The sequence below is a fragment of the Nematolebias whitei genome, chromosome 20 (assembly GCF_014905685.2).
Source record: "Nematolebias whitei isolate Nwh7 chromosome 20, NemWhi1, whole genome shotgun sequence".
In the NCBI taxonomy this organism is placed as follows: Eukaryota; Metazoa; Chordata; class Actinopteri; order Cyprinodontiformes; family Rivulidae; genus Nematolebias; species Nematolebias whitei.
This window is the reverse complement of record NC_056517.1, coordinates 36,534,050-36,560,022: the sequence shown is the minus strand read 5'-3', so window position 1 is coordinate 36,560,022 and position 25,973 is coordinate 36,534,050. Positions and strand designations below refer to the sequence as shown.

At 38.1% G+C, this 25,973-nt stretch overlaps 1 protein-coding gene across 1 annotated transcript in view; it reads right to left on the bottom strand.

The window, feature by feature from the left end:
- ctnnd2a (catenin (cadherin-associated protein), delta 2a) overlaps positions 1 to 25,973 on the bottom strand; it is a 359,158-nt gene that overhangs the window by 280,526 nt on the left and 52,659 nt on the right. The window contains exon 2 of the mRNA XM_037694504.1: positions 15,774 to 15,904. Coding sequence (XP_037550432.1) covers positions 15,774 to 15,902 — 129 coding nt within the window. The 5' untranslated portion in view covers positions 15,903 to 15,904. The remainder of the gene's footprint in view (positions 1 to 15,773; positions 15,905 to 25,973) is intronic.

The window sequence follows — 25,973 nt, the reverse complement described above, 5'->3', positions numbered from 1 at the left end:
CTGGCCAAAATGATGTGCTTGATGGGCGGACTGGGTCGGTCTCGGGCTTTTGGTGTGGTTTTACGAATCATACATTGCAAATAAAACTAAGTAAAATGCACTATATAAAATTGTGTTAATCTACTTGTAGAGGAGGAGGCAGCAAGTTTACTGTTGAGGAAAGAAAGAAAATAGAGTGCAGAAATTAATCAGATTGTGAAAAGGTAGAGCAGCGCTAGCACCTTGCACAACAATAGCACGTGGCCCCGCCCACAATTTGCTCTTATCACACATCTGAGGATTTACAATTGACCCACAACAAGAAAACATTAATGGAGCTGGAAAGTATTAAACAAAAGCTAAAAATGGGAGAAGTCGCTCTACAACGCCAGCACAGTGAAACCTGCTGATGTGTGTCAGATCAGGTGCACGCTCAGGTCTGACCGGCTGGTTGAAAGAGGTAAAAAAAAAGACAATCTTCATCTTTAGAGTTAATGTTTTAGGCTTTTAGTTTTGTGTGTTAATATCCATTTGGTGAAACAAGAAATCTTATATATTCTTTTCTTTGAAATACTTTTTGAAAACCATCATATCAAACTGATTTGCTTACAAAAACAGTAAAAGCTTTATTTAAAAATTTTTTTTGTTTGTTTTTCAGGTTTGGGCCTGTAATTACAGTTAATTGGTCGGGTCAGGCTCGAGAAAAAAAAAACAACTACGGGCTAGGTCCGGCCCAGGTCAGATTTTTAAGGCTCGAATGTAACTGTAAGCCACGTACAGTAGCAAAAAGGAATATGGCCTTTTGCTTATTTTTCAAATGATCCCACTTACAAGAGTTACATATATTTATGCCAGCTGCCATCTTGGACAATAACAACCCAATCACTGAAGGAACCTTTCTTACACATCAAAATGGAAGGTGGTTCCTCCATTATTTTTCCAAGTGATCATGCTCATAACATTCACAAACTTTTAATTATTACAAGGTTAATATAAGCAGGTAAAATGAACATGTTTTTTTAGATTCTGATATGATACAGCTTCTGTGTTTCAGTTTGACGTTGGGCATCTTTTATCATTGCAAGACAGAATATTATACAGTTGACTTGAAGTACTGTGCCCTGTGTGCAGCAGTAATTTACGTCGGTGTACAATGGGACCAGTTTCTCTTGTGGCTGTGAGGTGAATTATACAGTAGAGTTACAGGGTTCCATTAAAAGAGTCCAGTCAATAAAACAGGTCTACAGATCTTCTGGCAGCATGGTACATTCTTTCGGGTATTACTTTAAAATAAAAGGCCACACAAAGCCAGCGTAAGAGTCAGCAAATATTTGATAAAAACAGGCTTGACACCTCATGCCCCATCAGCGATCATCAGGTCCCGTTAAGCAAGAGGCTTGAGCCCATATCTATACAATAGATCTGCTCAGAGTCCAGCATACAGCTCTGCATTGCAGTTCTCCCAGGTGTGACTGTGTCTGGATTCAGAGGATGGATTCTCTAAAGGACATGGTCCATTAACTGGGTCCTTCACAGGACCTGATAGCTAGGTTGAACTGATGCTTCCTATACTAATGAAATCAATAAAAACCCAAAGTGTACACTCAGAACCTTTTCCCCATGTGAGACCACTGTTTGCAATATGGGAAATAAGCCTTGATATAGAAGATGCTGGTTAATAGATACAGTATTTTTCATAATTATTATTATATCGGTCTAAATAAAGGTTGATTGATCTACTCCCAATATTGCATGTAAAAAAACAGCTTTTAGACCTTCATTATGTTGTTAGGAAATAAAATTGTATAATCCAATCCCTGAACTTTAAGCTCGTCACATTTTGTGCAGCATTATGTCACTGGGATGTAGCTTTGTTCACACAAATAAATAAATGAAAATCCTACACAAAAAGCAAAGATTCCCTGAAAAAATAAAGCTTAATAAGCAGTAAATTGTCAAATAACCTTCTACCTTAATGGTTCTTTTTTTTTACACAGTGTGATATTTCCATTTCCAATTTTAGGATCAATAGGGACTCGAAAAGAATAAAAAAAAACGATTTCCTTTTAGATTAGGATAAAGCTTAACGCTTCGAGAGTTTTTCTATTTTCAACTCCAGATTATTACAAGGGTTTTGAACAGATGAACAGAGATAAAAGTTTAATTTATTTTTCCTTTAATAAAACAACATGGGTTGTTTAAAAATCATAAATGACACTGAATCTTTGGCAGAAGACCAGGTTTATGAAAAATCAGTTTAAATATATACAAATATATAAATAAAGAAATTGCATTTTCTTTGAAAATACAATGTGAATGCTGAGTGCTGAATGGCCTGTCTGAAGCTTCATGAAGCTAAAACTGAGTTATAAAACAAGAACAGAAGCTAAAAGGAGCTAAACAGTAGCTAAAAGTTAAAAGGGCCAGAAAAAGTCTAAAGAAATAAGGAGCAAAACGGACGCTATATGGAGAACGATGACTAAAAGGTTAAAAATACAGAAAGTAGCCGAATAATAAAGAAGCAAAACAGAAGCAACAAGCTCAAAGTAGCTAAATGATAGCTAGAGGCTAAAAGTAGCATAGGAAGACAAAAATGGAGCAAGGATACTGAAGAAGAATTAAGAAATTAACAAAAGTTCAGTGTAGTTCTGTAAGTTTTTCTTTTAAATAAAGATAAATATTTAGTGTAAAAATATTAAAAACTACGTCACGGCACACATTTCCTGATTGAGCTGAAGGATTTGATTGCTTAAAATAGCATGCCGAGTCACCATTCCCACAATAAACCAGAAGCAGGGTAGCAACGACGCTAAAAGGCAACTATCAAACATCCTTCCAACAGCATTTGTTTCGTCTAATAAAGCAAATCAAGGCTTTAGGGACAACCTCCCCCCATTTTATCCATCAACATCTCCCTTGGAGCCTTGATCCCTGCAGTACTGTACTAAAGAACATCCATCAACATGGACAGTCAATGTGATAAGATGATTTGTAATGCTGCCAATCTCATGCTTCATGCAGAATCACCCAAGACGGTTATCATCAAAATATTACTGTTCACAGAACGACCGTTAATGAATGCATCTGGCAAATAGTTGCTATTTAAATCTATTACAGTGTTCAGGATCCACATTACATTCGTGACCATTGCAGAATTAGCATTCAAGACACCAAAAACAAGGTCATCAGAATGTATGCAAATCCAAGTTGAGCCTAAGGTAGAATTTGCACACAGATATTGGAAGAATTTAGTGAATGCAGATGAAGCAATTAGCAGAAAGAACAGTTTCTTAGCATGCAGGGTCAGTAACGAGTTCTGCTGCAGCGTTAAAAGGCTAATGAAATGGAAACAATGGAAAGAAAGACAAGAGGAGGTGGGTCATTGTCCTTACAGCTAAACCATGATCATGTGCTTTATCATCAGGGTGTCATTATCCCACTCAGCTCTGCTTTTATTTCATGCAGGTGTGGACATACGGCACATGACTTAATACACTCATGATCAAAGTAGTAGTTACACACACATGCGCGTGCACGGCTCAGGGAGTTGTCGCGTTTTGGCAGCAACCAGCCTGTTTACAAGTGGATATTCCAAGGTCTCTGTGATTAAAACAGTTCCAAAGCGCTCCTGACACTCCATTACCCAGCATGCCCCGGGTGAGGCAGGATCGTACATATTGATTTCACACTTCATTAAACTTCCCGTCTAACAATGTCATAGTTCTTCCTGGTTCTACAGGACTCTGCATCCTTTGGAAACAGGAGCATAAAACTCTGGAGGGGAATCGTGGACACGTAACAAATGAACACATTAATATCTACTTTGGGGTTGTTGGGAGTTATGATGAAAAACAAGGCAGGTTGGAAACTTTTGACCTACTTTTCAATTAAATTTGTTGCTAAAAATTGGCTCTTTCTAACAAGGGTAAGAAAATAGTTATTTGACAACATTTGGTTTCAGATTCAGAAATAAAAATGACAATTCCACAGTAAAATGTTGACCAACAGTAGGAATAAATAAATACTTTTGCATTTTCACGCAAATCGCTGTGACTGCACAAAACTGCATTATTTTTTTATGCAATATACAATAAACAATGGAAAGAATCTCATGATATGGCTCGAATATGTTTATAGTTAATTTCTAGTGTTCCTAAAGATGGGATAGGCACACAAAAACAAAGTATAACAGCTTAGTCGTTTCAAGGCACCAATTTCTACAAAAGAAGTCCTTCCATTTCTGTGATTTAAGATGTAAATACCATTTTCTCCTTCAACAGCGACACCATTTTCCTCCTTCAGCACAGTTCTCTTTGCAAGTTTAGAAAAAGCATCACACAGAACACTGTTTAAAGACTGAGGCACACGAACTGAAAGCCTCTCTCAGGGTGTAAGCTTAAAGAAACTCCCATACTGGCAAGGAATTTCTTATTTAGAGAGGAAAACCTAGTGCCAAAACAGAGTCGGCTCTCCAATCCCTCTCACTGAGAAGCAGATAAGTATCACCTTGGCTGGTATGCAGTGAACTTGTGCAAAGATAAGCAGACTTGTCACATTTATATAAAAAAATACTTTAGTATTAAACTGCTGACTGCAAACAGCTGAGATTAATCACAAACTGGTTGCAGTTTAAAACAAAAAAAAACATATTTAAAGAAGCAAAAAGGTGTTCATGAACCTGATAATACACATTTGTATGATAATTTCACTAATTGTTCTCATTGATTTGAGCAAATTGGTTATTTTTAACAGCCTTTAACTCGTTTGTTGAATATTTTTAGATTTATTGTTAAGGCAGATCAGTGGTTCGAGTTGTTGCTTCATAGGGAGAAGGTTGCAGGTTCTCATTCCTGCCTTTTTGTGTGGAGTTTGCGTGTTCTCCCCGTGCACATGCGAGTTTACTCCTGGTGCTCTTATTTCCTCCCACTGATCAAAAACATGCATGTTAGGCTGATTGGTAACTAAATTGTCCCTAAGTGGACGTGTGATGAACTCGCATGTTGTCCACGGTGTCCCCCACCTCTCGCAAAGTGACTGATGGAGACCAGCTCCTCGTGACTCAGAATGGAAAAGTTGGTAAAAAAAATAATAAAAATAGGTGGTTGTTGAATATCTAATAAATTTAAAAAAAAGACAGTTTAATTAGACAATTGTTTTAATTAGTCTTTGTCACTATTAAAATTATTGGCAATCAACCATTCAATCGTGTTTGTGCGTAATTAATCAATCAGCAGCAACTATAACCACCAAATGTTGTTTATTGTTGTCGTTTTCATCAGCATGAAATAATGCTATATTGATTATATATTTAGATTTTAATTGTCTAAATGCTGTGTTGATAAGCAAATGTTTTATCTTTGTGTTAATTGGAAAACACATACTGGCCACAAATGTAAAAATAAATACCGGATATATCTGCCGTGCTCTGCCATAATCTATAAAAATCCAGCATTGAACATGCAATTTAAATCCCTTTGGTGATGTTAAATTTAACTCTTTACATGAAAATGCATCCTGCCTTTTAAAATTAAAAGAAGCAGGAGTCCCTAACCTAGAATAATGGCGGATGCAGCAGCCCGTAGCCCGCATCGTGCCAGGTATGACGACTGTGATGGTCAGGTTGCTGACTGGGTGAGGTGGACTAAACGAAACGGTGCAGAACCTCTGGCAGAGACATCGTCAAGCCAACGCAATAACAGCGGCACAGAGCAAAACAGCCTGCGGGCACATAACTTTTCCTCCACCACAGTGCTTCAGAGCAGGAACAAAGCAACTTAACACCATCTTTTTATATGTTTTTTCTCCCGCAAACACGCTTAGAGTTAATAAACGGGCAGGGAATAGTGCTACTGTGACATACCTCCCACTCAGAACTGCACAGAAATCATTACGAGTCACCTTGTCAGCTTTTAGCATCATCTAAAAGCCACAAGTCATCATCAAGAACGGGTCTCTAACATTAAAACTGCACCTGGCATTTGAGAATGAATCATGTGTATTGAAGACTGCTGTCACACTCTAAAAGACTAGATATCACACACATGCAGCTCTATAAAGACTGACTCAGAATTGCTCAGAAACGGACCCCACCGATTGGTTTGGCTTTAGAAATGTTTTTCTCTGTGTGCAAGTGTCCACAAAAAGCATCTGTGAATCCCATCTTAGTCTTCTGAATGTGCTTACAGGAGGAACTGAGCCAATTTTGTGTCAACCTTCAAACCTCAATCCGTGCTACCAATGATTGTGTATTTATCAGAATTATTTACACTATTTTAAACAGAGATCAATACTGGAGCTATAAGAACACACAAACTACACCGAATGGAAAAATAAGCATGTCCCAGACACCAGATGGATGATCTGTTCACGCTCTGGCAAAGTGAAAAAGACAAACACACAAAGGACTCGCTCAGTAAACGAGGCACCAAACCAAGCTTTCACACACAAACCACTTGCAGGGAGTTGAGCAGTTTGGTTCAAACGACAAAGTGGGCAAAGAATATGATAATCTGCCGATTTATTGCAAACCTACTCAAAGTAAAGGAAGTGCTAAGTGTATTAGTTCTCTGTATTTAACCCATCACATGTGAGATAGACCCAGGTGGAGCAGTGGGCAGCTATGTGGGTACCCGGGGCACAATTAGAGATTGGATGTTTTGCTCAAGGACACCATGGGGAGTTGAACCTGTAACTTCCTGGTCCCAGGTCAGCTGCCCTACCTCTACACCATCATCCGTACAAAACAGCTCAAGTTGTTTTTCATTTCTCATCACGATCGTCTTAGTTCAAAACTCAAACATTTGTTCTAGACCTTTATTTGCAACAGCAGCTGAGCTTATGAAATTATTAATTTCTCCAATATTCTGACCCTAAAACAATGTTCGGTTGTATTACGTGTAAAGTACCATGTAGCTATCTACTAACAAATTAAAGGCACGCTTGCACACTATAAGAAAATGTCCGCATCACACAGACGCCTACAGTAAAATCATTCTAAAAGGGATATATTTTAAAAATATTGGAGATTATCAAAGAGTAAAATAAAATTGCACATTCATTCAGCCAAGCAGTCGTCAGGATTACACAGAGCACATTAGCAGAAGGAAAGTTTTCAGCTGCGTTATAAAAGCCAGAAGAGTGCACTCCGGAGAATAACCAGCAGTGAAAACGAGAATGCATTACCCCTCGGCTCTGTGGAAGAACTCACCTCGTTTAAATTCACAAACCGCTTTCATGAGAATCAACCCTTGATAACTCAAGTGGTTCACGGATGCTCGTATTTAACAAACTGTGTCTGATAACTGCGCTGCAGTTCAACAACATGACGGGAAGGTGTTTTGATTGGACGCGTTTCTCGAAAATACATCAAAAGAAAAGCAAGAATACCACAACACAATTAGATCTGTCATTCAAAAAATTAATGTTTTGCCTAATTAGTATGTATGTGCACCGACTTCTGACCTCCTTTCTTTGTACTGCATGCACTGGGAGAACAGGGATCCACAAAATGAGCAACAAACAAGATTTTTTTTTTTTTCTGCTTGAAGACCTAACATTCCTTGAAGGAATGCATATCACCCACCACTTTTAACAAAGTTTTAAACAAAGATCATATGATGATCAGTTACACAGCAGCTGTTTTGGTCAAACCTTAAAAATAGCATTATTTAAAGTCTCACAGAGTTCATCCATCCATTATCTTTAGCCGCTTCTTACTTTCCGGGTCACAGGGATCACTGGTGCTCGTGTACTGCAGCCACTATACACCCTGGGCACATCACAAGTCCATCACAGGGACATGTGGAAATAGCCATTCACAATCTCACCAATCAGCCTAACATGCATGTTTTTGGTCTGCGGCATGCTGGATGCTGTGCAGCTGGAAGGATTTTTATTGAAACCTTTTTTATTTTTGTGTATTTGTTATGATGCATAACCATGACAGCAAGGTGTTTTTTAACAACCAGGAGCAGCTGATTAACATTGCTAAAGTTCAAGTACCTGAGCTAAAGTCCCAAATCCCAAAAGAGTTGAAAAGGAGGGGCCGTGGATGAATTCCCGTCAACCTGACAGCGGTGCTCAGGTGCCAGACTGCTGAGATCCTGGAACTGGTGGGAGGCTCGTGATGGTGGGAATCCCGGGATAATTTCATTCATTTAATTTCTTTATTTCTATAGCTCTTTACCACGGTGATGGTGACCAAAGTGCTTAACAACAGTAATAAAACTGACAGCTTTGATTTAAAATAGCCAAGTTCAGTAATCCGAGGTAGATCAAGCGGAAGCTTTTCCCAGAGTCGAGGTGCAACCGCAGAAAAGGCTCGGTCACCCCAGCATTTATATTTTGTCCTTGGAACAGAGAGCAGGAGCCGTCTGACCTCAGAGCTCTGGAGCGGGCGGGGAAACTTAACAACTCTGTTATATGAGGAGGAGCGAGGCCATTCAGAGCTTTAAAAACAAATAATAAAAGTTTAAAATCTATTCTAAAATTGTCCCCCAGCACCTTAGGCTGTCTGTCTGTGGCAACGGGGGCCTCCGTGGACTGCTGGGGGAGCTTCTGTCACTCGGGAAGGAGTTCTGCCCAGAGTTCGGGTAGTCCTGCTGCCCAGAAAGACCGAGAGTCCAGCCGGCTCTGACAGCAAGCTGGATCCAGGAGTATCAGCATCTATAGCAACTCTTAAATGAAATCAGGACGATGAGCTACGACACGTAATTTCCCTTTGGGATTAATAAAGAATTTTTTAATTGAATTGAATTGGGAGGAAACCAGAGTATCTGGAGAAAACCCACACATGCACAGATTTACCTAGAAAAGCCAGGATTTGACCCGGCAACCCTCTCCCTGAAAGGGAGTGCCACTGTGCCGCCACACCCAGAGGATTTATTAAAAACCACTTTTAGCTACTACCAAACCAAACTAACGCAGTGTCTCTGGAATTATAACTATTTTCACGTTTTCCAAATTCCAAATTGTGGCGTCCATCTTGAAAAGTTTATCTCCAAAAGTTAATCCGTTGTCGATAGTTGTCCAAATTACTGAGTTTTTTAAACAATCTGTAGAGTGGTTCATGAGGTACTTTGCTAAACAAATGCATAAAATTACAAAACTATTTTCACCCACCTTTGCTTTTAGGCAGCAGATAATAGAATATTTTATGGACGTCATCTTTTAAGGATCCTAAAAGGCAGCAGAACAACCGTATTCAGACTGCATCTATTAGTATTTTACCTGGTACAGTTTGTTACCTCTCCATCTTTATTTTTTTGTCTACAAACATTACATTTTAGCAATTATATCAAGCATGGTATTTGTAACTCGAAAACACAAATTTGGTTAGATTCGACAATATGATAATTTTAAAAAAGCCATACAAAATTTAAATAAAAAGCAAACAAAGCCTAACCTCCATTAAGCTTAGCTTTAATGAAAAAAGAATAATTGGCTGCTGGCAGCTTGAAACAAAAAAGTCCATCAAATTCATTATTTGCACAGTGGCTACATGCGAGGCTTAATCAGGGACGAAACAAAATGTGAGGACAATTAAACAGCCGTGAACAAGGTTAAATTGTCGAGGCTTTATTCCAGAAGCAGAACAGGACATTAATTTTGGATAATTTGAAGAAAAAGAGATTGTGGAGGAAAACAGCGATGGTGAAATTGGTCTCTGTGGAGCTCTCCTGGGGCAAATTGGAAACATGATGCAACGCAGAGCAAAACTTCTGGAGGAACTCAAATGACTCAGCTTGAAGCAATGTAGGAGTTGGAAATCTTAAAAAATAAGAAGATAACCTGCTGAAATTTGAACTGAAAGTAGGGCTTTTTGTGAAAAATATGTTCTGATTTATGTCTTAACGTTTGGCTTTTTATGAGCCACTCACAAAAGAAGACAAAACCTCAAACCTCAAAAGTTTAATTTTGCTAAAATTAATATGAAACTTTAATAAGGGAATGGTTGAGCATTATTAGAATGTTTAGTCCTTAATGGAAGCAAACTATTTTTGAATTTTCTATTGCAGGTGTATAAAAAAAAGAAAAGAAATTTCATTTGTCACTTATGTTTCATTCTAGGCATTTTTGAAATCCTCAAAAGCAGATTGAAACTACAGAAAATCTTCTTTTGCAGAAAAAGCAAAGAGAATGCTGAGAGCTGAATGGCTGAATGAAATTTGCTGAAGCAGCTAAAGCTAAGTTGCTAAACTTAGAAGTAGAATACAGGCTAAAATGAGCAGAGAACAAGCTAAAAGCAGCAGAACAATAACTTAAAGCTACATGGAGCAAGTAAAAGCAGAAAACAAAAAAAAATATGCCAAACCAACAGAGCACCAGCTAAAAGAAGCATAAGTGTGGCTAAAATTAGTAAAACAAAATGCTAAAATACCTTAGCATTTGTTAAAATAACGATAATTGAGCTACAATTGGTTAAGCAGATGCTAATGCAAAAAAAAAGCAAATGTAAAAGTAAATTTAGCAAAACATGCTAAAGCTGAACATAACAGTAAACACAAAATAATAGCACAAAGTATCTGAAAGTCAAACATAGAAAAACTATAGCTAAATGTTAAAATTAGCAGCAAAAAAAAAAGTTAGATAAAAGCTAAAATGAGCACGCAAGTACGTTAAAAAATAGATTTCACTGAAAGAAGTGAACATTTGTTGCATTTCATAAGAATTTTATATTTTGGAAATTGTGAAAAGGGTAAAAGTTACAAAGTAAAAAGTTATAGTAACTTTCTTCTGACTGAGTTAAAAGTTTTAATTTATGGATAGTAAAACAGCTGGAAGTATGTTGATGTAGTTAGATGCCAAAAACTCTCAATCTTTTTGTTCCTTGTACCTTCTGAATTGTGCGGAGCCAACGCCTGTCTCCAATGTGCAAACCCATCACAGGGCCACTTGGAGACAAATGAGACAAACATTCACTCTCACTCACACCTAGGGACAACTTAAGAGTTACCAATCAGCCCAACATGTTGAATGCACAAAAAGAAGCAAAAAAATTAGAAAAACATACTGAAGACATTAAAAACTGGTAAACAATAGTTTATGCTAACTTGGCATGCTCACAACAGGTTCATCAGCATAAAAAAATATTTAATTTTAGTTTGTTTATTTAATTGATGCCAGCATCACAGACGCACAAAAGAGACAGATGGTGTCTACAAGACGAGTTTCAAGCTGTGCATGCACAGCTCACATATGTGTCTCCTCAAAGGGACACCGCAGAGGGGTGTGTGTGTGTGTCACCCATGATGATGTGCCCCAGTGGGAGCAAAACTGCTGGGTTACTGGAGCGACACACATCGAGGGATCACACACACGGAAGCAGACATACACATTTGGACGGAGGGTGTCACGTCGGCTTTATTTAGAGGCAACCTTTAGATCCAGTTTACATCAGTAACACACAGAGGCTCATTCAGGTTTAAAAGAAAGCCATCTATCCATTATCTTTACTTGTTTCTTCATTTTCAAGTCGCGGGGTTCACTGGTACCAATGTCCAACCATCACTGTGCAAGAGGTGGGGTACACCCTGGACAGGTCTCCAGTCCATCACAGGGACACAAAGAGACAAATGAGACAACCATTCACTGTCTCTAACACCTATAGGGACAATTTCGAGTTGCCAATCAGCCTAACATGCATGTTTTTGGTCTGCGAGAGGAAACCGGAATACCCGGAGAAAATGCATGCATGCATGGAGAGAACATGCAAACTCCACCCAGAGAGGCCCCTGGCTGGGATTTGATCCAGCAACCTCCTCACTGAGAGGCAGCAGCTCTATCAACTGAGCCACCATGCTGCCCCTTTAAAAGAAAGCATATATTTATACTGTATCAAGAAAGCTCATCAGCTAACTATGTACGATGATGACATGATTGTATCCAGTGTGGGACTGTAAAACCTGCAATATTTGATTGTTGTGGGAAGAAATACTTAAAGCGGACCTATTCATTTTTTCATTGCTGATTATCCATGCTGCTGATCTCATGCTGCTGTATTTGTTCTCATCTGCTCAACACAGACTCATGTTCAGGCTGCTCTTTGATACGCCATACTATTTTACATTATTAGTGTTTAGAGTACATCTTAGATCTGTCAGAGTACCATTTGATATTTGTTTAGCGTATATCTTGATGTATATCTTAGATCCTTATATACAGTTTCTTTTTATACTTTATATTTTATTATTTTTGGGTGTAACTGGGACCCCGAGTACACAATTTCATGCCAACTCGTGTACCAGGTGATGGAAATTACAATATAAAACCTTGAACTTGATTTTTACACTGACGTTTTACAGTTTTTGCAAAATAAGTATTTTCAAGTTCATTCAGTTTTAACTAATTTTATTAGGTAAGTGAACTGTATGAAGCTTTAAATGTTTTTTTTTTAGACAAGTGGTAAGGATTTTGTCTTTCAATTGAAAGGTTGGGGATTTGAACCCCAAACCCTGAAGTCTGCTAAGGTGCCTTGGTTGGCCAAGACACCGACATCCTGTTGTTTACCTTTGTTCAGTAAAAGCAACGGTTTCTGTAGACTTGGCTGGTAAATTATAGGATTCTACAACTTATTAACATGTTGCATTAACAAAACAGACACGGATAAACATAAACACTGGTATCGTTGGATGTAAGCTCTGTTTGTACTGGTCACTTTTAGGGATCTAAAGCAAGCTAAAGGATTGTTAACTTCACGTGAAAAAAGTCTTGAAGGCCAACTTCACTTTGGGTGAAAGACAATTTATTTACAAGCTTACAAGCTTATTAACAAATTACCAACTCAGCTAAGGATGAATAATTTTACTTTCTTTATGGCAAAGAAGTGATTGATTAATGGAAATGATGTTCAAAAACCAAATTATCAAGTAATTACTGTGTCTTGAATAAGAAAATTGGATAAGAAAATTAAACCTACCTATATAGTTAAAGAAATAAAGTAAAGGAAGTTTTGTCATACTAATGAGTCTGTTATTTACCAATAAAAATATTGACTGTGAAAGTTTTATCTCAATAATTGTATGTTTAATGATAATACTGATGTAGAACCTAGCTAAATAAATGATAATATTAAATCGAGGAGGCTTTATCCAGACAAAATCACTCATTTAAGTGGTGTAAACTGTACAAGTGAGCTAAAATACTGCAGACTGCTTTAAATTGGTATAACTCAATTCATTATCACTGATCAAAGTTAGTGTTGTAGTAGCCCAGTGATCAGTGCCGCGGCCTTTAAAGACTGCAGGTTTGAGTCCAGGTTGCATCAGAAACGGCTTCCGGCGTAAAATAATTGCCAAATCTTTTATGCGAGTTCACAACAACTGAAAACGGGACTTAATGAGAACAATAGAAATCAAATTTACATAATGAATTTGTGCATCTGTTGTTTTTATTTCCATCAGGTATGATTTGATTAATGAGCTCCGACACATTTTCTGATGCAGAATCAAGCAAACGTTCCATCTATTCACAGTTTACCTGCTTTTCCCTTTACTGGAGTTGAAGCTGGTGCCAGCCTCCAGCGCGGCGGCATGCACCCTAGGTCGCAAATTCATTCACAGCTCAGGGACAATTTGACGCTACTTCCCATCCAATACAATGCAAAAATACAGCTGATCAAAGCCATTTGAAGATAAGAGACCTTTACTTTATGGCTTTCTTGTAACTGAATTTCAAAAACATGTTTTTCTGATTGGGAGTTTGGGGAATTAACGAAAGGATAAAGTCTTAAATATTGTTTTGTTTTGTTTTCAGCCATGTGTTAATGCAACTCCTAATACGTTTGCTCACTCAACAGGGGGAAGAAGATGTAGGTTGAAATACAATCTGATGCATATATAAACAATCCATGCTTCACTGGTTCAGTAATGTTTGAGCACTGAGTGGATTTCCAAGATGAGCGCAACCAGAAATGAACGTGATTTACAAAAACGAAAGAAAAGAAAGTACCGTGAGCGCTCACCCTCTGTGCTGTAAGGGTAAACATCTTATTCCATGATGTTAAATTAATGAGAAGTTTGTAGTGAAAGGCGAAATAATAAATCTGCTCGCTAAAATAAATTCAAATAAAACACCTTTCAGTACACATGAAATTATATCCAAGAGTAAACACAAACACCAAATTTAATATGTGCAGAAAATGAGTTTCCTTCTTTTTGAAGAACTTGTTTATTTGAATATTTGTTGTAGATGTAGATCTATGGTCTTTTGGATGGGGGGGGGAGGGGGGTAGAGTCGCATTCGGGCCCAAAAAAATCCCACCTGACCAGGCCCCAGCCTGTAGCCATCATTTTCCGAACCCGACCCGACGAATAGTACTTACAGGTCTGAACCCTAAAACCCCCGACATTTTTTAAAAGCTTTGACTGCTTATATAGTTAAACGGTCGGTGGACGTGCACGGATGAATAAAAGGGGCAGAAGATCAGAGCTGAGGGGGTGTTTGTCCTTTCATGGCTGTCAAAGCGCATTAAATCCCTGCTTCTGCTGCATTCTGCATTATTCAGACACGGACCCTGCTCCGTCATGTCTGCTTTGAGATTTCACCTGTTTGGGTCGTCGGCCATCCTCTGAGTGCAGCGGTTGGACGTCCATTTGGGCGATGGATCGCTTCCTGGCAGTACCGGTAGTCCCATCTGAAGCTTAACTGGACTTTATTGTCCCTCTTTTAAGGCCGTTCAGTTCACGGTCAAATGGTCGCGTACAGCTGGTGATGGTATGGCAAGCCGCTGAGTCCGCTGACTCAATCAAAAGCCCTTCACCGACCCGGCCCGCCCATCCAGCACATTATTACGAACCGGCCCAAATTTGGGCTGGGCTTCGGACCCGGGTTAGAAATGACAGCTCTAGTTGCGGGGGGCGTGTCTTGCAGTTCATATGAGTAATTACTACAGCGTCTACATTGCAAGTGTCTCAACCTTTGATTGTTAGAGGGCATCTACAACTCATTACCATCCGGAGTCAATCCAATACAAGATGGCCACCACGAGTGATCAATATTATCCAACACAAAAATGTCTACAAATGTCAGTTTTACAGATACTGAGCTAAGAGTCATGTGGTAGTAGATGGGAGTCATCTACAACTCGTCCTCTGAGCGTGCCTTCTTGAGATTTTGAGTAACATCATTTTCAAGGTTTGACCAAAAATGGCTACAACTTTGTCTTTTCTCAACATAAATTGATTTAGATTAATTTAGATTTTTCTAATATTGTGCGTCACTTCTTTGAAGCAGAATCTTTTATGTTTGCATCTCAGTCTTGAGAAATGTCCACACCTCCTTTTGGTTGCATCTCTTCTCCCTCACTTCAAGTCAAATCCCGTGACAAGCGTTTACTTAACAGCTTCTTCATCCCTCCACAAATCCACTTCTACTACGTTCCCTGTAAACAACAGACGTGGCCACACCCGGACTAGGTTTTCCAGCCTTGCATCCACCTTCCAAGACTTGCTGTAAAAAAACTTCCTCGACTTAAATGACTTTTTGAGTTATGTCTATATTGAATACAGCTCTGGCCACATAATCATCATTTCCTTCAATCACGCTCTCATTCCCCTGGCACCAATCAATCTGTGGTTTCCTTTTATGACTTTAAAGCAGTAGTCCGCCTGTTTCTCTGAATAGCAATGGCAGCTTTCGGCGCCACCTCTTAGCAAACTGTTCACTGCCAAAAATGGATGACAAAGACACCAAAAGGGAAAGAAAATGCTCCACTCCCTAATCAAAGTTTAACACAAAGCAGCTTTGGCACTTTTTCTACAGTCACAATATATTCCTCACCACGGAGAGATGCTTACCTGTTCTTTGACGGAGGCGAGAATGGACGAGGTTGTCTCCGTCTCAGATCGCTCTCCGTTGGAGGCCGGCAGCACCGGGGGGACCACGGCCCCCTTCTCCTGCTCCGCGGGCTGGTCTGGCACTGGCATTGCTAAAACCAACACAAAGAAAAAAAAGCATTTAGACGTTTAAAATTGATACCTGCTATGGAACAAAGATGCCCCTCACTTTTCATCTTTGCATTATTGATTCAGTTATCATCAGTAAGTATGAAATAGGGATGACTCTCAGCTACTACCACCAAAGTGTATATTGTAATACATAAAAATGACTAAATTACAGCCATTTGTGTGTTTGCTAAGGTCAACCAGCTGTGGTGGCCATCTTCAATCAGGATGACTCCAAAGGTTTATGAGTTGTAGAAATATATCCAACAATTTCACAATTTTGTGAAAGTCCGTCCTACGGTTTATGAAACATTTTGCTGACAGGGTTAACACCAAAGTTTTACATAAACTTCTTGCATATGTTGGCACTCAGCATATATTTTGATAACGCACGGTTAACGCCGCCGCAAATTTTAGCTCGATGTTTGTAAAATTTGTTTCGTAGCCATTTTTGATTGCTCTGATGTTAATTAGTTGTGGTTCTATATTTAATTGAGTTGACTCCAAAAGTTAAATGGTTATAGAAATATATCCAATAATTACTTTCTGATGGTTTCATTAAAAACCGTTCATAGGTTCATGGGATAATTTTTAACAAATAGGGAGGCGGGTCGTAACGTTCAATAATGGTTTTTATCTCAAATTTACTTGACATAATGTTCAATTTTTTAATCTATTTAGACATTCGTTTTATTTATTCCCTTCACATATTAATTAAATCTGATTTACTGCATTTTTAGATGTTTATACACTAAGTTTAAATAAATAAAGTTAAAGGTTTACAAGACTGATAGTTATCCAGGGAAAATAACCTTTTGAACAATTAAGGATGAAAAAAAAACTTTTGTTTGCTCAATAGTCCTGAGGCAACAATCTTGTGGTCACAGTGAATGGTTGTGAATAAATAAATGAATCAACACCAAACACAAACTAGTTTCTAACATTAATTAGTCTGCAACAACACACACACACTTGTCAGTTTCATTATATTACTTTACAAACAGAGCTCCTTGTAGACTTGTTAAAATGTAATGCCCCAGTTATCACAATTTTAAATAATTAATTCAGAATATAGGCAAGTGACAAATGTCTGACAATTCATTTCAAATAAATGAGCCTCTCTGGTGATTGCTGACTTGGGAGGCAGAAAGCCAGAGAACACGAGGGTCTTTGTTAATCACCACCTCACCAGCCGTAACAGAAAGCATCCGTCCTGCACGGACACGTCTGTCTATGTTTTCTGCAGAACATCGTTATAAGATCTGCATGATTTGACCGTTTCACAACCGTATGGTTCACGGTGGGCAGAAAGGTTTTAAAACACTGATAGTGAAGTGCTACTAGAGTCACGTTCTCTGCTCCATAATCACACTCTTTTCTTTTACAAACAAACAAGCAACACATTTGTTTCTTTGTATACTTCAATGTTTTGCAACTGCAAGCTACTTTTTTCCACTTTTTGTTTTTCTTTTAAAAATTCGTATTTTATAGATCAAGTTTAGAAGCAAGGTGGATTAGCGGTAGCACTGTTGCCTCACAGCAAGGTCTTGGGTTCAGGCTCCTTTTAGATCCTTGAAAAAGAGAACTGTGATAATATGTGGTAATAAATAAATGAAAATACAAAAAAAAAAAAAAAAGCGTAAAATTTTGATTGTGCAGAAACCATAATAATAATCTAATAAAGTTAAATCTGGTCCTCTAAGGAAAAAAAAATGTAGAAATGTTTCGTCTTTCATCCGAAAGACTTCCAGGAAGTCTATATTTAACTTTTTTAGTTTTTTCTACCTGGATTATTGAGCATGCATCAGGACATATTAATGTTTCTGCCTGATTCTCCACATTCCTGACAGGGAGTAAAAGACACAGGTGCGTAGTTACCATGGTGACCATCATAAGACACTGGCAACAACGTCATCTCACTAGATTAGCTACCGTAATTACAAAATATTGAAATTATAGCAACCTAAAATTTCTTCTGATTTTTTTTTACTAATATTAATTGAAGTTTTTACCGTTTACCGTTGATTGTAATTACCGTATTTTCCCAACTATTAAATCGCTCTGGAGTCTAAGTCGCATCAGTCAAAAAAACGCATCATGAAGAGGAAAAAATATAAATATTAGTCCCTTTGGAGTATTCAGGTCTCTTGTAAACGAGTCCCCGAGGCTCAATGGGATTAACCTGGATAAATAAAGGTTGAATGAATAAGTCGCATTTATTCTGAAATAGAGCCGTCGTTTCTAACCCGGGTCTGAGGCCTGGCCAAAATGTGCTGTATGGGCGACCCAGGTCAGTGTCGGGCTTTTGATTGCATCAGCGGATGCGTGGAGCTAACGATCCAATTTGGATCACCAGCCGCACGTGGCCGATTGACCGTGTGCTGACCGGTGGTTGAGAGAGGTAAAAACAAGTCCAGATGTTTGACTGCCAGCAACCCACCTGAAGCTTAACAGGATTCAGCTGCTGCGTCAGCGGACCTGCAGTTTATAATCAGCAGAATAGGATCTTCTTTTGGTGGCATTTTAATTCCGTTACGCTTTGTCTCTGTTGTCTTCTTTCTAATCGCGTAGTGAGTGTTTGGCGGGAGGGCGGCGGGGGCTTAGCATGCAGGAACAACATATGTGTAAGCCTGCAGGTAGTTGTCAAAAGCCTAGACGGCCCTCTTACACTTCTAGCGGCTGGAAGTGGTAACGCTTACTCTGGTTCATGTCAGTATGAATGAACATTTAAAGCATCGGTCAAAAATTGTGTCATGAATGTGGTAAAAATAATTTTTCGAAGTCGCTTCGGATTATAAGTTGCAGAACTGGCCAACCTATGAAAAAAAAACTGCGACTTATAGTCCGAAAAATACGGTATTGATAAAAGTAACTCTTTTTTCCTGCACAGTCCAAAACAGGCAAAAATTAATTTGCAGCTTGCGGCTAATGGAGCTTTTGCACACAACTTTATTAGAAGACCAATTAATGAACAGTGGAGGATTTTATTATGGAAACCTTCATTTTTAATATTTGATGTGTACGTCTGAATCTATGCAGCTAGCTTTGATTGATCTATGGAAACAGAACTAGGTTTAAGGATGCGTGCTCAGTAATCCAGATAAATCTAACAAGGTTGAGTCAGGTCCTCTGGACAGATTTTTAATAAAAGCCGTTTCAACACAGAAGAAGCCATCCAGAGGAACAAACTCAACCTCTTAAGATGTTTCTCCTGTTAACTGCTTCACATTTCTAAAGTTCTACCTCAGAAAAGTGCTCACAGCTGTGATTAGAGAGCGATTAAAACATTAGCCTCAACCCGTCACGCAAACTAGACTGTAAATCACTGATAATCAGAAAACACGCAGTCAGTCTACAGACTGGTGAGTTCGCCAGCGGACGGACAGTAAGAGACAAAGAGATGTCTGTAAATAAAAGATGCGAGTGAGACAGCCTGCCGATGGAAGTTTTCGCTCTTGCTGAGAAGCATCTCTTCTGTATTTGGCATCTCCCCTCCCAAGTGAAGATGAATCACTGGAGTTCGGCTCCAGAGCAACCAGAACCCAACAAAACCACCCCATGTGGTGGTTGAGACCCAGGTTTTTCTTGACGACTGTCAAATCAACAAGCCAGCGAGCAGAGAAAGGACTTTCCTGACCATCTTTGTGGACTTTACAGCTGTTTTCAACAGTGAATCAGACTTGGATTATAATTGGGCTTGAGCTGGTATATTTATAATTTTTAATAATAGATATCCATCTCTCTGCTGTTCTGCTCTTTGTGAATTTACATTAATCATCTGCTAAGTCAATTTTAATTTATTAGCTGGATTACTGGCATCCATACACATCTGTAAAAGGTTGCATATTTCACCTGCTGACATGCTAATTTTGTAACTTGTTGCAAATATTTGTTTAAAACAACAAAAAAGAAAGCCATGTGTAGCTCCACCGTGAAGACTGACTGTTATCCTTTTTTTTAAGACGTATAAAAATATACAAAAAAAATCAAACCCTTACCCAACCCAGCTACCGTACACAACTGAATAAGAAGTTGAATCCACAGGTTCCACACAAAAGAAGGAAATTCAAAAATACAGACAAACCTCGAAGGTATTTAAACGACAGGAACGGTAAAATGAAAACACGATATTTAAGATAGTTACATTTTAACACTGCGATACACCTTGAAACGAGCAACCAGCACATCCACACTCACAATAAACCCAAGCCCTTAATTACCACAACACAATAAGCTGACAAGAACATTTGCTCCTCCGTAATTTACCGTCGTGGATCTTTTTTTTGTTTGTTCCACAACCTCTTTCCTGTCTCATCTAAAAGCAATAGTATATTTAATTCGTAACAATAGCCAGCCTCTCTTCGAGGCAGGAAAATCACAGGTGCAAGTCATAATATTAATAATGCTTTCATTTCATTAGATGTGCCAGTAAGTCATGCCGGTGCACCAATACCCTGACAATACTCAACAAAATGGTGCACAGCTGTTAGGTGTTCTGCTTTTGTTGAGTAAAAATGTTTGCTCGTGGTTGGTGTGCGCATTTGACTTCATGTGCATCGAGTACAATTCTGCATGTTTTAAATCTTTTTTTTTTTTTTCTGAAGTGTGCACATATGTGTAGATAGTATTCCAGTACGTGACAAATTTAAAAAGTGCTGCTCTTTTTTTACATTGACAGGTGCCATATGACAGGATAAAACAGCACATCAGTAGTGATGTTTCAGAGACGTTTCGTCCAATAAAACACTTCTATTGCTTGTCAAAGCTGGTAATTATGCATAAAGAAGGCACAAACTCTTTGTGATTAGCATCCAGCAGGTGCTGTGCTCAGAAAATTGCATAGTTGGCTCACTGTAGATTGGCTTGCTGCAGGGATAATCCCAGTGCCAACACATTTGCCATCATATGTCATGGCACTTCACCACCCCAATACTCTCCGGGCTATTGTCAGTGTGCACAGCTGAGCTCTTGTTGAATAGATGCATTATGTCCTACAGGATAGAATGTCACTGAAAACAGAAGCCTTGGATCACATGGGGCTTTTGTAACTTTTTTTTTTTTTGGGCGAATTCATAGTTAGAGGAGGAGAAATGATTGAAATGATTCATTCACATCACATCAAGATATACAATGAACTTTATTTAGACACTTTTTTTTTTGGTTTATTTTAGGGATGCACAATATTGGATTTTTGACCAATACGCCGATATGTTAAATCTTATTTGGCCGATAACCGATACCAATATTTTTTCCCCTAGACCTACTTACAGAGACTACACAGCTTTCTCTGCTGTGGGATTAAAATATATTATTCTGCATGGTCTTTGTCAATTTGGCCTGATACCAAATGCAGATGCCAAAAGGGGGTCTGAAAATGATGCAGCACTATATAAATATATATTTTTTATTTAAATAACAGTGCCTTTCATATCGGTGAGTTATTTTTGATGGACTGGCTGATTTCCAATATTCAACTTTACCTCTAATATCGGCCGATACAGGCCCGTGTACATTCAGGCAGTTCATTTGTTCGTTTGAAACAAAAAATTTAAAAAACAAAAACACACTTGTTTTTTTCGGTTTTCCATTTATTAAACCAAAATGAAAAATCGAATAACGACGCGCCATCTGATTTTGTGCACAAAACGAAAATGGAATAAACGGATAACGAGCGCTCATTTTCGATTTTATGTTGACAAGTGGTCTGACCCGGAATCGCTCTCTGCCCCGGCAAGTTTGGGATGCGGAAGTCACGTGGGTCGTGCAGCGGCTCTGGTTCCAAATAGTTCCAAACCGCAGCAGTTCCTGTATTGAACGTAGTTCATTCTCCGTGTTTCTGAAGCGTTTTCTCCGGTAAGTTGAACTGCCTGAATGTACACGGACCGATACAGATGCCATGCCGACATCGTGCATCCCTAGTTTATTTGTTTCCTGCTTTGCAGCATGAAAAGGAAGCCAGAGAGAGAAACCCACACAGTCACAGTAAATGCAAAGTGTCCAGAATTTCAAACTGGCAACCTGTGATGTCATAGTTCTTTCCAATGCTCTGCTCATAAGTTTATTCATCCATCATCTTTACCCACTTCTTCCTTTCCAGGTTGCTGGGGTCACTGGTGCCCATATCCAGCAGTCACTGTGCACCCTGGACAGGTCTCCAGTCCATCACAGGGACACATAGAGACAAACGAGACAACCATTCACACTCTCACTTACACCGAGGGACAATTTAGAGTTAGCAGTCATTCTAACATGCATGTTTTCAGTCTGTGGAGGGAAACTGGAGTCCCCAGAAAACCCACGTGTGAATGTAGAGAACGGGCAACTTCCACCCAGAAAGGCCCCCGGAGAGGAGACAGTCCTAACAACTGCAGCACAGTGCCGCCTCCATAAGTTTACATAAACTACAATAATTAAATAAAAACTCTAAAGACATGTTAGTAAAATATGTCTTGTCTTTTCATAAACCAACGCTGACCTGACTTGAAAGATCCAGGAACAACGTAGACATCATCTTTACTAATTATTTTCAAAGACGGTATCTGCAGCAGCAGGTTGGAAAAAAAAAAAATCCAGAATAGTTTATTTTATTTTATTTTTATTGCTTAATCAAACCATATGAATTAATAAATGTGTTAAATTATGTAAATAACTGTGATAAACTATGAATTAACCATTTTAAAGCTTTCAACCATTCATTCTGTTTATTTATTTCAAATATTTTGGATATTTCTTCTAAATTTTCCACTATTTTACATAATTACAACAAATAAATAATTACAAGCAATTATTTTCAGCCACCAAAATATGCTTTTTCTTCAGAATTAAATCACTATAAATTGTAATTTAAGGATCAAAGAAATAAAACATTTAACTTGCATGATTCATTTCAAATATTATAAAATAATATACTTCATAATATAGAAAGACTAAAAGTATAATATAAATTAAAGCGTCTCAAACCAGCATTAGGTCAACTCAACTCCCAACAGACTTAAAAATGGAAACTACACAAACATGGAAGGTCTAAAAACATCTCTGCACAAAAACCACCTCAAACTACTGTTTCAGCTTCTAGGCTCTAAACTGACAGTTTTACTGAGGCTGATACTCACCTACGTGCACCGATTGTCACAAAGGACCACGCACCTGCATTAAGAAACTAATCAGAACCACAGAAGCACATGCATAGGCTAGAGCACCCCCTCTGTCTGAAGGACGTAATCTAACACAAACTAAAGGTATGAAGGAAAATGAGTTCAAATGAGGAGTAGTTAAAAAGTCAAAACTATTATTTGACACATGACGTAATAAATACTTGTAAACCAGTGGCTCCCAAAGTTGGAGTTGAGACCCCAGTGTGGACCACAAACCACCAAGCTGATGGGTCCTGAGATGATCTCCTGAAGCTAAATACAATTTTAAATGTATTCTCAAGCTTGTACTTTAATGGTTATAAAAAGTAAAATCAATTCCTTGGAGAGAAATGTATAATACAGTTTTGTTCTGTTTGTGTTGTCATAATTTTTGTGTCTTTTTTTAAACAATGTTTGTGTAGTTCCACCCAGGATTTTGTTTTTATTAATATATTTTATATATGTATTCATTTTTTTAAGAGTGTTACAAAAAACATAAGAACACACATTCAAACACATGTTGTACATCTTCAAAAACAAATGAAAAAGCACAAACACACACACACACAAAAACCTAAAACTATAAATTATCATACATATTCAAAATTATATATATATCCTTACAAACAGTGAGGTTCACAAGGTTACTAAAGTTAGTGGTTCATGGCCTTGAGAATCTTTTTGGAAATACACCAATGTCTGGTCAAACTCAGCTCCTCTGTCTTCATCACACAGTCTCAGTCTCTCCAGGTGCAACATGTTCAACATCTCTCCCATCCACAAAGAAAATGTCGGGACAGAATCCAGCTTCCACATATGTAAAATTATTATTTTTTGCCATCACCATCCCAAAGAGAAAAGCTCCTTTCTCATACTTGTTCGTTAAAGGACGAACACCAACAGCTCTCAAGATTGCTACAAGTGGGTTGGGTGACACCATTTTGCCAAAATAACCTGAAAAACATTGAAAAATAGATTTCCAATATGATTGTATTTTATTTCAGTACCAAAAGGAGAGTGCCAGTCATACATTTACAACGATTACACAGATGAGAAACATCAGGATAGATAACTTTTCTTGAGAAAAATAAAGCCTATGAGTTTATGTCTGGCGTTTACAGAATATTTATGAATATTTCTTAAACATTCTTCCCATATTTCCTCACTCAATTCCATGTTAAGCTCCTCTGCCTGGATCGTTTGTGACTCACAGCATCGTATAAAGAATTGCTGTGAAGCCCCGCGGGTGGCCGGGTTCAAGTTGATCATTTCGTCCAAGGTTTTGTTTTGTTCTTTTTGATTAAATATCTAACTTGTAAATATCTTTTAAAAAAATGAGTTGGGAATGTTATAAGTGGCTTGAAGCTGTGGAAATGAAGCAAAATTCCTCTCTGAATAAAAATCATTTAAGCTACAGATGCCTTTCTGTTTCCAGTCAGAGAGGACAGTATCAGATAAGCATGATTTTCACAGATAGGAGAGTCAGTATGCATTCTAGGAGCTTTAACATAAAGTTTAATCTGTTTCCATATTAACAGAGAATTACTGACTACATGGTTGTCATTATGTAGTGCTTACCCAAGATTTTTAGGTCTTCGCCGTACTTATTTTACAGTCGGAGGCTAAAAACTTTGGAAACAATTTTTCGAATTAAATGCATTCATAAGAGGTAAGTGGGTTTTGATGGAGCAATTTCTGTCACAAAGCGAGGTGTAGAAATGATCTAAACATACAGAATAAAAATTCAAAGTAAAAGTGGACTATTCATATTATATTTGTCCATTTATTCTGCTTCCTGCCAACATAAAAAACTGACTTTTTCTCCGTGCATGAAAGTGCAACAGTACACAGAGTTTACGCTCATGTTTGAAGGATTTTGCAGCATAGGCTCCTCTGACCCAGACTCAGAGCTGAGCAGAGCAAACACACACACGAAGACGGATATTCATTATATGCACGCACCTTCCTTGGAGATTCAGTGATGTTTTCCTCATTTGACCTCTGACCCACGAGGCGTCTGATTCACTGAATTTATAACCTGCTCGTTTGTCTGTTTTGCCTCAGTTTCCTTAATAAAGTTATTTTTTTCTGTCAATGCCTTTTCCAGACGGTTCTCAAATTATTTTTTGCATTCTAGCATGTAATTAGTTTGATTACCTGCCCTGCTATTAGCAGCTTAAACAGGTTAATGATTAATGTTAATCGCAGCTCCCCCTTCCTGTTTATGGGAATTGAGCCTCTTCATCATGAGCTCATGGAGCTGCATCTGTATGCACAGTGAAAGCTTGCACCTCGCGAGAATTTTCTCTCTGCTCATAAATTAGCACAAAAGTGTTTCTATAACAGAAGTAATATGACTGAGAAGATAATAAAAGCCAGATGATTGAATCAAATGATAAAATCAAAGATGGATCAGTTATTCTGTAATACGTGTGCTTTTTATGGTATGGTTGAATTCATTAAACAGCCAAGTAGAAAAAATAAATAAATAAATAATTAAAAAGACAAGTGTTAAATGTCGGATTAAAGGTTTATTTGTTTGATACATTTCATAAAGATGGTTAAAACTCAGTAAAGTTTACAGATATACTTATTTCTGTTATATAATCACGAAGAGGCTCAATACCTGTACATTTAAATTTTACAAAAATATATCCATGGATCCATCTTTTTTTTTTTTTTTTTTTTAATAACCCACGTTTTTCTTTCCATGTTGTGGGCAAGCTGCCTAATTCCAGCTGTCATTGTGTGAGAGGTGGAGTGCACGCCCATCACTGACATAATGAGAGAAACGCAGAACAAACCCCACAGATCTAAAAAAGTTAAATCTGGTCCTCTGGACATTCAAAAAAAGCAAAACAAAGCAAATCAATAAAAAAATGTAGAAACGTTTCGTCTCTCATCCGAGAGACTTCCTCAG